Genomic DNA, 13,902 nt, shown 5'->3' with positions numbered 1-13,902 from the left:
CACAGGAAGTAAATAGGCTACACAACAAGACACACCAGAAAGACATGAATAATCACAGGGAACTAGGAACAGGAGAGAAGTAGAGCGCCTTCTAGGTGTAATGGGTGTGATAATAACAATGACTTCTGTAGAAATGGGTTTACTTCAAAGTGGCAAGATAAAGACAGCCCTTAGATACAACAAATGTGACAGGCATCACGGGGCAGACAAACAGGCATGCACACACTCACACCTAGGGCCAATTGTTCCCAAAAGCCAACTAACCTCAACTATGTTTTTGGACTGTGGGAAGAAACGAGCACCTATACAAAACCCACACAAACTGCACTCGGATAGCATCGCATGTCTGGAACTGAACCAGGGGCCCTATTGTTGCAAGACAGAAATACTAACCACTGCGTCACCACTACAATTAAATAATTATCAGACCAGTGAACAATTTGTTGCCTATAGTCTGAACTGCAGCTCTGGCGGCCAACTACAGTAGTGGCAGTGTCACTGTAGACCCTCAATCGTCAATTCATTAGTTTTAATTATCAGCTACTATAAATATTATAAATAACGTGTTTTCTGTAAATTGTATGACGACATGAATTAAGACAAAACTGTCCGTATTTGACTATTTTATGTGTTTTTTTCTTAAAGTGATTGAAGGATTACAAAGAGATGCAGCTAATGAAATCACACTACCATATCTCAGAAAACTAATTCTGCTGCAAATAATGATACGACAACGTGGTATCTGATTATGCCTACTGTATATTTACACTGGGGGAAAAGAAGAAGAACTATGCTTATAAGAATATATGGGACATGACATAGCAACTCACGAGATAGCTTTATTATTTAATCCATATTGCTTTACAACAGCCTCAGGAATATTTCGCATTACACAAAACTGACGCTGAAAATATCCGCAACCGTATTGCTTCGCCCTACTAAGCATTTCGGCCAGTGCTGTGACGCTCTCTGTTGGGCAGAACCTGAAACTCACTTGATGAGAAAATCCCCTTCTGACCTTCATGACTTCCAGCAAAGCCAAGCCATTTTTATCGGTTCGGTATACCTGAATGACAATTAGAATGAAAATCATAAACCGCCACAACAGACCGGTCTGATATACAGTATAGACTATGATACAATATACCGAATAAGGATTGGTTCCAATATTCATCGGCACTAGGAATTGAATCATTGATTCCCCCCTATAAACGAGTATGGCTTATAGACACATTTTATACAGTAGGTTGTCTTTTACAGGTAAAAATAAAAGCACTTTTTGTAGTTCTAGAGGTATACAATTTCTTTCATTTTAGCCATTTTTAGAATAGAGTGTCAGCTAAATCTAATTGCATGTTTGATCATCAACACAGTATCCCTGAACACATACAGTACAGTATGTGACATTAAGTAACCGATCAAATATTAATTTGCCACGGGAAATCTAATGTACAGTATCTTACATGAGAAGGTAATTCAACATTGATACAGTAGGTATCCCTTATCCCAATTACATACTGTAGGAAACTCGTCCGGCATCTTAAATGGCGTGTTTGCTTTATCAGTTATAAAATAAGAACTAAAGAAAAAGGTAGAGAAAACAGTTCTTCTGCAAGTAAAACAGCAATTCCACAGCTGGTGCCTCTAACTTCAGGGTGACCTGTTCTGATTGTGGACTGGACTGGATCTGACAAGGTCGTTGTTATTACTACTAACAAAAAGTAACATGTTGTCTGTTGAGCAGCATGAACTGGTTTCACAGGTGGTATCGGGATATCAGGATCCGTTGGTGTTGCGATTTCAGAAGCATTGCAGGTACTGAACGTGTTTTCTTACTTTTTGTCGTCTTTCAAACTATAACATGTATTGAAAAAATATCCATAAGACAAACGGTGGACTGAGACATAAATGCTATTCAAAAAGCTTGCGAGGAATGCTTTGAAAAACTACTATCATTTCAACGCAGGCAGAAGCTGTGTAAAAACGCTGATTTTTAAATCTTTTTATTATTCCGTATTTAAGTGATTTGGAAAGTATAATAATCATCATAAAATATTGTATATTATAGGGGAGAGGATTTCGCTATGTCGAGAAATACAGTAGTATTGTTTTTCTATTTTCTAGTTTTTAACTATTTTATATGATTTAATTCTCAAAAAAAATATATGATCGCAAAAGATATTTACGGCCGACGCACCGTGGGACAGGGTGCTGTTACATAAACGTATTCTTTGCTTTTCTTTTAAATGAAGTATACTCGCAATTCGCACTTAGGAAAGCTCTTTGTTGACAGAAAGTGAACTGAGGCGAATTACTGCCACACTCCGGTGAGTCTAAATAACTGCACGCTTGTCCTGTCAGTTTAAAAATACAGTATACCGTACCAGGTAATTTAAACGCAAAGTCCATTGAAAAAAAAACAACACTTCTGTGTTAAACCAAGTCTTTGAGATTTTGATATTCGCAAAGTCATCTAGCAGGTTAATCCAAGTTTTTTTTACACTTTTTTTTACTGTTTTTTTTGGTTGATCTTTTTGTGAAAAACAACACAACTGCAGAAATTAATGCAAGTTCCAAATCTGCAATTGTATTTACCGGTTTAAAAGATTTAAAGATTAAGCATGCTTTCGGTGTGTCAAAACGTTATTCACAGGACTCACCAGAAAATTGATTTTCAATTACTCTAGTTCACAATTCAGTCACCATAATCATTGATCTGGGTAAAAACAGTAATTTCTCCATGACCAACCAAAGAGATACTCAGCTCAAGAGCTCTGCTGACTACATTTACTTCTGACTGATTTGATCACTGTTTTATCTTAGAACTGTCATTTGAGGATCAGAGTAATTGTTTGTTTTCCAAAATGATTATCATTGTTAAGCAGATTAGTACAAGGCTGTACACACTGTGTACTGTATAATATACCTAAATGACAAAAAAAACAGCACTATTGTTGTTTGGTTTCACAAACTAAAAAGTTTGTTTTAAAAGTGTTGCACCTTTTTTTAACATTCATAGTGTAGAGACCACTATCCACGAGGTACGATCCTACGATCCTACTGTAGGTCTGAGTAAATTGTATGGCTGTACAAGATGGTTCAAGTATCTTTGAGAAAACAAATCATAATTATTAATGTTTGCTTTTCTCTTTGATTTCACATTGTTTAGTGTTAAGAAAGCTAGCCTTTGGTGACAAAACATCTTTAGAACCCTCTGAAATGAGCTATTTGTAATCATATTCTTACCTATAAGACTAAATAATCTGGTTTGAGCAATTGTACCCTGACAGAATTAACCTTGCTTTTGCTATGCCATTTGCCTCATTCAAACAGAAAGAATGCTAGAAAGTTTGTTCAACAATTATTGCTTTCTGAATGGCTGTAGCGTCATTTTCCTTTTCTTTCTTGTAAACAGTGTCCAGTGATGAAGAGCTCAGAGCAGTACCTGACAATGTGGAGCAAGAAGCCTCCCTCTCACTCCATCACTGCCATCATGTTGGCAGATGACCAAGCCACCATTGTAACAGGAAGCCGAGAGGGGCAGATTTGTCTGTGGGACCTCTCCAGCGATTTAAAGGTCTGATTTCTAATAGGAATATTTCATGAAAATGTTTTTTGGAGACCAGAGAAACTGTTTGAGTTTTCAAAAGCGTTTCTCTTTGTTAAAGAGATTAATGTAAGGCAGGGCATGCTTTATGTAATTAGGTACAGTAGCTACTGTATGTATACAGCCTACTCAAAATGACTGATTTTCTTATTTATTGTACGATATACTGTAATTGGATTCAGTGCAAAACATCCAAACTTGTGGTTGCATAAAAGGGGTTGTATAAAACTGAAGCAAGAGCTCTTCTTCATATCTGGTAGAATCAGTTGGATATTTTAGGATTAAGTGTACAATGTTAGGCTTTGATTTTCTCCCACAGTCCAAAAACATACTGGTAAGTTAATTAGCTTCTGGGAAAATTGGCCCTGGTGTGAGTGTGTGTGTCTGTCTGCCCTTCGATAGTCTAGCATTCCGTCCAGGGTGTATCTTGCCTTGCGCCCATTGCTTGCCGAGGTTCAGGATTTACATAGATAGATGGATTTACAAAGTTTGCAGAATGCAAGGAATAGAAGAAAACCACTTAGCTGAGACCAAGTGTTATTGCTGCATTGCAATGGCAACACAGCACAATAACCATTAGGGGTGATATGTAAAGCCACAAGGTTCCTGTCTCATTAATTACAAAAAAAGGAAGTTGTAAATTGTGGATCTTCACTTTCTAATTTTCTGCACATAGTCTTGAATTCTCTCATTCTAGATTGCAGAATCTGTATTTACAGTACAGTACAGTACATTTTCTGCAGGACTCACCTGTCTCTAAAGCAGAGGTTAAACCATGTACTGAGGTGACATGTCTTTTCCTCTCATCATTTGTAATGCAGTGTTAGCAGAGAAGTAAGTAGCCAGATGAAGATCACTGGATACCAGAAAAGTAAAAGGAAAATAATTCCCCTCTTCACATGTTTTTGACTGTAACACCTGTGTGTGAAATGTGCTTGTTCTTTTTTTGTTAATAGATTTCACCAAAAGCACTTCTTTTTGGCCACACAGCCTCCATCACATGTGTGGCAAAGGCTAGTGAATTCGACAAGAAGCCTTATGTAGTCAGTGCTTCAAACAATGGGTAAGTTAAAGGTCTTTTAAAGCCTTAGCCCTGCATAGTACCGTCACAGTTAAGCTTTTTCCAAGTTTGGAAAGAAATATATTTTCCAGTTGGCCCTAATTCAAGTATGTAGATCCTACTTAAGTATAGTCCACATCCATAGCTATTAGGGTACAGCTATTTCCCAAGAAAGGAAGAGCATTTCATTCTGCGAAAGATAAAACATGCAATATAAGCAATTGGTGGTGCAGTGGTGTGCATTGCTTTTTCAAGTCACTGGAGTCCTGGTTTCAGTTCCTGGGATGCTATCCCAGTTTGTATGTGTTCTCATGGGTTTGCACCAGGTGCTCCGGTTTCCTTCCACAGTCCAAAGATACTGTATACTGTACTGATAGGTTAATTAGCCTATCTGACTTAACTGCTGTAAGTGTGTGCATGTTTGTGCTTGCGTGTACCCTGCAATGGACTGGGTGTACCCTGCCTTCCTGTTGCTTGCCAGCAAAGGCTGTGGCTCCCCTGTGACTCTTGGATGAAGCAAAAGCAAAAAATAAGCAAAAGGTCTTGACATCTGTCTTTCTTTTACATGGGGTAGAGAAAACAGGAGCGGTCAGTGCTTTCTGTGGTGCATACTGGTTTTGTTTAAAAGCCGTTCATATTCTTTTGTGACTGACAATTTAACTTCTAAACAAAACTAAATTGTTTCATTATTACATAAGGAGGGGCATTGTTGTGCAGCTGATTTCTCTTTGTCAACACCCCAGGTATGTTAGAGAAAACGTCCTCTAGGTGGCAGTGTTGGTTCATCTTAATGGCAAAGTGTCCATAGGGATCCAAAAATAGTGGAATGAAGAAGTACTCACTAGATGCATTATGGCTTCAGGATTGTGTTTACTTTGGAAGAAATGAGCCATTTTCAGAAGACGTCAGTCCAATAAATGATTGCTAGGGTGACACTTTGACTAGCTGTAATGGCAGTATCCTTACAATTTGTTGTAGTCAAAATGTAGGGGAACAACCAGGCCTTAAAGGGAGGTTTTCTGCCAAGCGGCAGGGAGCAATTACCTCCCACAGCAAGAAACAGAAATGTCATTCCTCTCAGCAATGGCCACAGTGCTCTCTAGCCTGACAATTTGTAACAATAAGTCACACAAGTGAACAGGCTGCACTTAAGTAGGCAGTAGCTTGAGTAAACAGGACACCTGAAGGCAGGTTATTATTGCACCCAATCTGATGTGAAATTATTATGAATAGTGCTGTGGTGTCTTTGGCAGGGAGATGAGCCTGTGGAATGTCTACAGTGGGGAGTGTGTTGAAAGCACTCTGCTGCCCTATGTGCACATTGCTATCTGTGTAAGTATTTCTGGGGCTGGATGTGACTGTAATCTTTTGAAGTGTGCTGTCTTTATGTGCACAGTTCATTAAAACAGATTGGAGACAAGTGTTCAAGAAAGAAAGCTTCATGTTTATGGTTCTAACTCCTTGAGAAAGGTAACTGTTATAAACAAGCATAAAAAAGCTACGTTTTATGCTTCGGAGGCACATACAATACAGCACTACAGTATGGTTTGCTTTACTGTTTTACAGAAAGGCACAAAAAACATATCTTTTCATTTACATAGCGCAAACAACAGGGCGTAGTGCTATGAAGGGATAAAAAAGATTGGCCTGTAAAATTATTCCAGGAATGAGCATTTGTTCTGTGAAACCATTATATAGTAACAGTTTCACTGCTTATTGTTAGACATGTAACATTGAGAGAGATGTTTTTATCAGATCTGTCATTTTTTTCAGGCTTTAGTTCCATAGCTTGTTTTCTAGCCTGCAGCTGTGAGGATAGCTCAGACGTGGTCACTTTAAGGCACTGAGGTCAAGAATGAATTACACCTGTTCTTCAATGATAACCTCAGTTTCTTCCAGTACATTGTATTGAGCAGTGCCTGATTGCCTGTTATCGAATATAAATCAAGTACACTGAAGATGCATATAATCTACTGCTGAAACTGTTTATACACACCTTAGATTTCATTAACTGCTAATATTGCCTAGCAATTTTTCACCACCTACAGTCTTTCATCATGTATTGATGTCTCACAGGGCGATGCCCCCGTAAAAAAATATTTAATTGTCAATCTCAAATGACAAAAAGGGTATAAAATAAGGAGTATGATATAGGTCAAAAGAAGGAATGCTCTAATAATCTGTGTATTTGGCTTGTATGGGATAGTCAGTGTTGGGTTTTTTTGTATTTTGTTCCTGACATTTTTAGTATTACTACTGCTCTTCGCGTGTGGCGGGGGATGGGTGGCTCTTGTGCTGTGGAGAGTACCAAGATGTGCTGCTCATTGATGCCCAGACACTGCAAGTTCTTCACAAATTTTTTTCACGTGATTCCTCTGACTGGATCAGCTCACTATGTGTCGCCCACTCACTGAAGACTCAAGGTAACAAAACTAAGGCAAAGAGTATTAAATGGCATATAAAGGATTCATTCTGTAATTGACTCATTGAAGAATTGACCCAGTGCCTAAGTCCCACTTACCTCTTTCTTTTGTGTGTGTGCATTCAATAATGCATCAGAAAGTGTTCACGTTTGTAAGGAATTTACATTGGCTAGATTTTCCATTGTATCAGTTGAATATATTTGCTTTGGAAACAGTAGGCTGGAGACTGCTGGAAACATATTCATTTTTTATTTTGTTGTAAAAAAATCTTTAATTCTGAGATGATGCATCCTATCAAATAGTGCTGGTATGGTTTAAAGGTAGGTAATTCTGATGAGAGTTACAAATGACTTTATCTTATCAGATCAGGAATATCAATAAAATGACTGCTCAAGCCAACAGCTATACAAATTTGCAAAAGTAAACAGAGAAAGTGTACAGAATGTCAATGGCTTTTTGTTTATAAACTTAGTGATTCCATTCCTACTAATTTGGTAATAAATTATTTTTCCTGTAATGATTCTTTTATAGAAGATTCACTGCTTGCAATATCGGTGACTGGGGTTTTAAAGGTCTGGAGCTTATCTTCATCTGGAAACAGTGTACAGGTTGGTGTACATGTATTACAAAATAAAGGTGTGCTCTGTTTAATTTGGCTGCTGTGCATGACTCCTGCGCTGGCAGCCTGTGAGTAATTTCCATCATTAACTGTCTGACACTGGTACTGCCTGACACTAGAATGAAGAAGTACTGTACAAGTGCGCATGACTCATTATTTAAGTTTTGCTGAATTACTTATTTCTTTTTAGGAAAAGAGCGCTATCTATGAATCTGAGTCCAGGACCCTTCAGTGTGTCCAGTCTCAGGGGGTCTCCTTCTGCAAATACACAGAAAGACGACTGCTGGTAGTTTGTTCAGACCGTTGGAAGGTACTAAAATTGTACATCCTCACTATACACTATACACTATACTACGTGTATATACTGTACAGTATATAGTATACTGTATATACACTATAATCTTCATGATAGTATGGTAACTAGACAAATATGAAATGGAAAAAGGCAGCTTTACTAGTTGCAAAATGCCACTGCCAAAGAGAGCAGCTCTGCATTTCCAATGTCTGTAAAAAGTGTAAAATCTTATCCTATGTTTTTTTCAGAAGCTGTCTAGAAAAAAAACCAATATACAGTACTGTACTTTAATGAGGCAGCATGGTGGTGAGAGCTTCTGCTTCTCAACTTCTGTGTTCAATATGTACTGGAGGTCTGATTCCCAGCTGGGGTGCCTTCTGTTTGGAGCGTGCCCCTGGTGTTCTCATGGGTTTTCTATGGTTCTTTAAATTCCTATCTCCTTCCAAAACACACTGGTTATGTTGAGTTCTAAGTTGTTCTAAGTTGTGCTCATGTACATACTGTAGTCCTGCCATGAGCCCTTTGTGATAATGGGGATAATTTCTGGGTTGCTACAGCCCATGCTTGGAATAAGCTGCTTTTTAGCAACAATATAGAGTACTGTATTGTATTTGAATAAAATATAACTACACCAGCAGGGGGCAGTGTTGGGTTGCAGATTTATTTCAGACTGGCATGGAAAAAGAAATGGATGTTGAAAGAGATGTCATCGACCTATCATCAACTCAACTCTTTCATGTGCCAAAAATTTAACTTGTTGATTTTTTTATAATCTCATGTCTGTCTTCCTGGAGATACTTGTGGTCTGCCTTACTAATGATTTTTGATAATCGCCTATGTGGTGAGGATGTTGCAAAAACAACTCGGTGAACTTTGCTGTGTATGCACAGAAGATTTACATACAGTACCTTCATCGTTTGTGCTGCAACATCAGCAGTCTGAGCTCTGGACTTGCTCACAGATAAGCCTGTGATAGCAGGAAGAACACTGTGTGCAACCAATTGATTCACATATACGGACAAGACTGTTTTTCATCCTCTATGACAGACATGGTTTAATCTGTGTAAGATTTCGGTTTATTTTTAGTCTTCGTTTCTGCGTTCGACCCTACAGTATTCTGAAAAGCTTAGAAAAGCCCCGTGTTTGACAGTTCTGCCTCACTCTGTATCAGATGATGAGTTTTTGTATGCAGAACTGTAAACTGTTTGCCTGCTGGATCTCACTGAATTGGGTGCTTCATTGTGGCAGTGGAGAAATCCAGTCTGCTTTCAGAGAGAAACATGTAAAAGGTTTTCTATGTTGGCTTTGACTTTGTTGGCTTTGCTTCAATGCCACTAGGTGGAAGCTTAACACCACTTCTGGACACTGCAACAGTTTTTGCTATCTTACATACTTCTGATTCAACCCTCATAGTATTTGCATGGATTTTTTGGGCAGGAATTCTCTTCACTTCCTTTCATATTATTTCTGTGCCTTACACTGTTAAAAACAGCTTTGATTCAACCACCTTACTTTTCAGAGTGATTGGTGAATTGATTTTTTGAAGAAGATTTAATACTCTGTATCTCGCTCCTTCAATCTAACTATATAATTAAGTTATTCTGAAATTCAATATCTGTTTTAAATGTTTGAATAGTATTTGATGATACTTCTATGCTGAAAATGTAAACCTGATACACGGTATAATTTTTCTTTTGTACTCTGTTTTTTTTTAAATGTAATTTTGGTCGGAATTTAGATTTTAGACAGTCTTAAATTCCCTCAGATGATTTTAAAGAAGATTTGGTTTCTGTTAGTTGTGTTGAAGTGATTGTAGAGTACACTTAGTACTATACTATGATCATGTTCCTGCACAAATTTCGGTCTGAGAACTCCTCACCTCATTCATATTGCAGCAATTAACATTTAAGACACTGAACTAACACTTAACACTTGTATTTTCTAGTCTGTTGCTCTGTGATTGATGAGAGCGTACATCTACTGTGCATATCAGGCTTATCACGGTGGAAATTTGAAAAAAGGACCTTTTATGGTCTAAATGAATGGCACATTACTTTAATGTTTCCGTGCATACAAAAAAGTAAATTATTGGACACAACTTAAAAACATTAATAATTTAAATAATATAATGTAGTGGAATCACCACAGGAAACAATTACAGAGTAGAAAAGCACTAATTCGAACTCCTTTGGAGAATGAGTCGATGCATTACAGAAAGAGTGAAGGATCATCAGAGATGAAAAACTTCTTCATCAGCAGTGCATAAACCCCATCAAAATATTTTTTCAGGAATTTTTTTCCTGTTGTGTGTTGTAGCATTGTGTACTTAAAACAAGATATACATCTTTTCATTGGTACTGCCTGGACACTATTCCACGATCTGCACCTCATCCTTCAAGTATTTAATTCCACATTTTACATGTTTGCAGCCATATTAACCTTACAAATGCTTTTTGTGATTGTTTTTCCTTGAATTGCAACTAAAGTTAAATGCTTTGTTTTTTCATCAACAGCGGTGTTTGTATCTAAAGATGATTATCTCTCTCTAATTGCTTCTGTTAGTAAGAATTTGGCTTTGTTACTTTTTGAAGGTGTATGATTACAGTGATTTCTCCTTGCTGTGTGTGGTATTGAGCAATGCTGGGCAGCGCTTTGCTGGTGGAGAGCTGCTGCCAGCGAACAGACTCATCGTCTGGTCCAAGGACAGAGACAGTTACATCTACCAGCTGTCTGACAGGTGGGCAGCCCTTTTAAAAGTGCAGGTACAAGATGAACTTTGGGAGGTTTATTAAAGGAAATCGCACCATGTCACACATGATCAAAAGGCCGAACAAAAACACTTCAGTGCTCAAAGATTTGTCTCAAGCTTGGTAGCACCAGTCCTTTGTATAGAACAGCAGGAGATGAAGAAATAAGATTATCCATGCAGAACCGGGCAGCTGGGACTAGATCTTTTTTTTTGTAAAAAAAGGGGAAAAACATCATGAGAAATTACAACCTACCAATTATTAGCATGCAGATTAAAAGTAACTGCTTTTCCCATAAACCTGTAATGCACTAGCAAGCAAAGATTCAGATCTCTTAGATTGACAAAATAATTTCCTATCATTTAAATGATAGAATTTAATGACTTTGTTAATATGGATTGTAGAGGTTTTTTCTGTGTAACCAGGGGTCCCTTAAAACCTAAATTCTTTATACTACAGAAATCTGACCAGGAAGGAGATCTCTGCCCATATCCTGTGCTACACATCAGAGAGAAAGGTAATGCTCTCACAAGTGAAAAGAAGTCAGGAATGTCAAATTCATGATGTCTGGCATTCAAATTTGAAAGAATAGTAAGGGAAAAACTGCATGTTTCACTTCTTTGTAATTATAATACATTATACTTCAATTTGAACACTTATTATCAAATCAATTCTATGTGTATCAGTAGAATCTGTTTTGGAATGGTATTTTTCTTTCTATTATGAATAATTGTTTGTTTTTTTAGTTTACTTCTGATATTTTGGTATTTAGATCTGTGGCTTTTGTGTATTTTCTGTAGGTTTCTGCACCAGTAATGGGATTTTTAAGTGAAAGAAAGGAACCTTTCTACCAAATTCTTTTCTGTGGTGACGAGCAGGGAAGAGTAACACTGTGGCATCTCCCTGATGTCCCCAGGTTAAATTCTAATGGCCTTCCAGAAGGTAAAAATACTAGATTTTCTTTATCAAAAGGAAAACTACTGCAGATCTAAATCATATGAGTAATTAAACCATAAGGTTTTGTCAAAATCTGTTCTGCATTGAGGTTTATAACAACCTATATTTTAACACTGTAAAAAATATTGTTGCTGGATTGTTTTCTATGATTTTGTTTGTTGCTTGTTAATTTTAAATTGTTTTATGGTTGTATTGCACTGGCCACTATTTTCAAATTCTCCTCATGGCTTAAATGTTTTTTCTTGTTCTGATGTTAGTCTGCAAATACTGTATGGGATGTTGCATTACCTGTAAAGAATATCATGCTTATACTATTGACAATTGGCATGGGTAGCACTCGTTTTTAGCTCTCTGTCATATAGTTTCTTGTCATTTTCTCTGTATCTTCGGTGACAAGCACATTTCTTCATTTGCAACAGAAATTACAGTACGGCTTTCCCATAATCAGAAATTAGGATTTTTCTGCTTCAACATTTTGTTTTAGAAATCATTGAAAGTGCAGAGTGTCGTCTTGAGGGCTGCCTGGAGAAGAATGTGTCTGGAGAGATCACAGGGCCACTCGGAGGGCACTCTGAGGGCCTGGAGATGATAACTGTGACCGCTAGCGTTAGCATCCCCAGCTACCACCAGCTGGTGTGTGGCTGTGATAATGGCAAGATCATTGTGAAGCTGGCTTTACAGGCAGCCCAGGCACAACTGCTGGGGGGAAGCTCTCAATTAAAAGGTGAGTTATGTCCTTTAATCCCTGAATAGTTGTGCTGCGACACACGAGATTTTACAAGCTACAAGTTAGTTTTTTTGTCTCGCATCCATTGATCACTTTTGTGAAATACATTCTCGAGTGCAGAGCATATGTGGACACACGCCATAGTGGATGTTCATTTCGCACTATATTTAGGGGTTTCCAGTCCCTGGGGAAGAGCTGAAAAGTACATTGAAAAAATGGGAAAGGAAAGTAGAAATGTTTGCTGGGAGCTCTGCCCCTATGTTCTCACAACAAACTCTATGCATTGACATTACTAACCATACTTGCTCCAAAATGTTCTTATACCACTTATTAGAAGTACAATATATAGTATAAACAACAATGCAAAAGCTGCAGAATCGTTTTTTCTTCTTTTCTCTTTGTACAATATTTAGCGTTTTATCTTTGTCATCATAAAGCATTGCCATTTTTCACTGCAGGTCTAAAATGTGTTTCGGAAACCATGCAGTGATTTGAGCCACTGCAATGCTCCTGTGCAGATAATTGGTTGCCTGTTCTCATTTCCTGATGTTAATACAGTCTCTGAAATGTACTGTAACCTCTAAAATTAACACAGGCTATACAGTTATTGTGAGGTAAAATCTTGTAATGCTTATTCTTGCAAATGTTTATAGCTAATTTATCATTCTTAATAAAATACAAAAAGTTGTGTACACTTACATACAGTACTGCTTAATATATTGTGATATATAATATACAATCCAAAAAGAATAAAAAATATTACTGTAATATAAAAATACAGTTTATTTACACCATGAGACGTTTCACTTTAACTTGTGATGACAATGTCTCTAGCAGACATTATTCAGTGTAACATGCAGTGCATTTAAATACATCTTTAAAATTGAAACGTTACCCTCATGCAACAAGACTTTTACCCCAGGCCTCCTCTGCCCCCTACTGGCAACATGGATCACTACAGTCAAAATCTCCATAATAATATGTGAGTTATTATTATGAAAAATATAATACTCCATAAAAATATATAAGTGTAAGCAATTATTATTATTATTATTATTATTATTATTATTATTAATAATAAACAGGAGGCCAGGAAAGGGGACGTGGAGGCTTCCGATGTAGCATAAACTTCTTTCAACTAGACACTTAGATATGTTTCTGCCACTGTAAGAGAACTAGATTAGTATGTTCATTCATCCAAAGTAATAAACGCAGACTATCCCTATTTAGAATAATGGACACACCAAAAGAGACCTTTTTCCAAAACTTAACTTCTGGGTACTCCCAAACCATGTGCACAAATGTGCCATCATTGCCCTCATGACATATGGTAGAGGACAAGAAACTGTCTTCAGAAGAAAATTTGAATGATATGATGTAAGAGTTTAAGAGTTATACATTTGTCAATCACTGAAACCCTCTCTATTTCTCTCCCTTTCCACTGCAACACTTTAAGAGAGGTTAATA

General features: G+C 37.3%; 1 protein-coding gene across 1 annotated transcript in view; it reads left to right on the top strand.

The window, feature by feature from the left end:
• Positions 1–1,757: 1,757 nt before the first annotated feature.
• LOC148831203 (WD repeat-containing protein 72-like) overlaps positions 1,758–13,902 on the top strand; it is a 77,641-nt gene continuing 65,496 nt past the window's right edge. The window contains exons 1-11 of the mRNA XM_088921446.1: positions 1,758–1,815; positions 3,416–3,577; positions 4,564–4,670; positions 5,921–5,999; positions 6,916–7,090; positions 7,622–7,698; positions 7,900–8,019; positions 10,596–10,741; positions 11,211–11,268; positions 11,552–11,693; positions 12,193–12,432. Of these exons, the coding sequence (XP_088777572.1) occupies positions 3,425–3,577; positions 4,564–4,670; positions 5,921–5,999; positions 6,916–7,090; positions 7,622–7,698; positions 7,900–8,019; positions 10,596–10,741; positions 11,211–11,268; positions 11,552–11,693; positions 12,193–12,432 (1,297 nt within the window). The 5' untranslated portion in view covers positions 1,758–1,815; positions 3,416–3,424. The remainder of the gene's footprint in view (positions 1,816–3,415; positions 3,578–4,563; positions 4,671–5,920; positions 6,000–6,915; positions 7,091–7,621; positions 7,699–7,899; positions 8,020–10,595; positions 10,742–11,210; positions 11,269–11,551; positions 11,694–12,192; positions 12,433–13,902) is intronic.

This window comes from Atractosteus spatula, chromosome 7 (genome assembly GCF_055471065.1).
Source record: "Atractosteus spatula isolate fAtrSpa1 chromosome 7, fAtrSpa1.hap1, whole genome shotgun sequence".
Classification (NCBI taxonomy): Eukaryota; Metazoa; Chordata; class Actinopteri; order Semionotiformes; family Lepisosteidae; genus Atractosteus; species Atractosteus spatula.
Note: the sequence above shows the minus strand (reverse complement) of the source record. Positions and strands in the feature narration are given on the sequence as shown.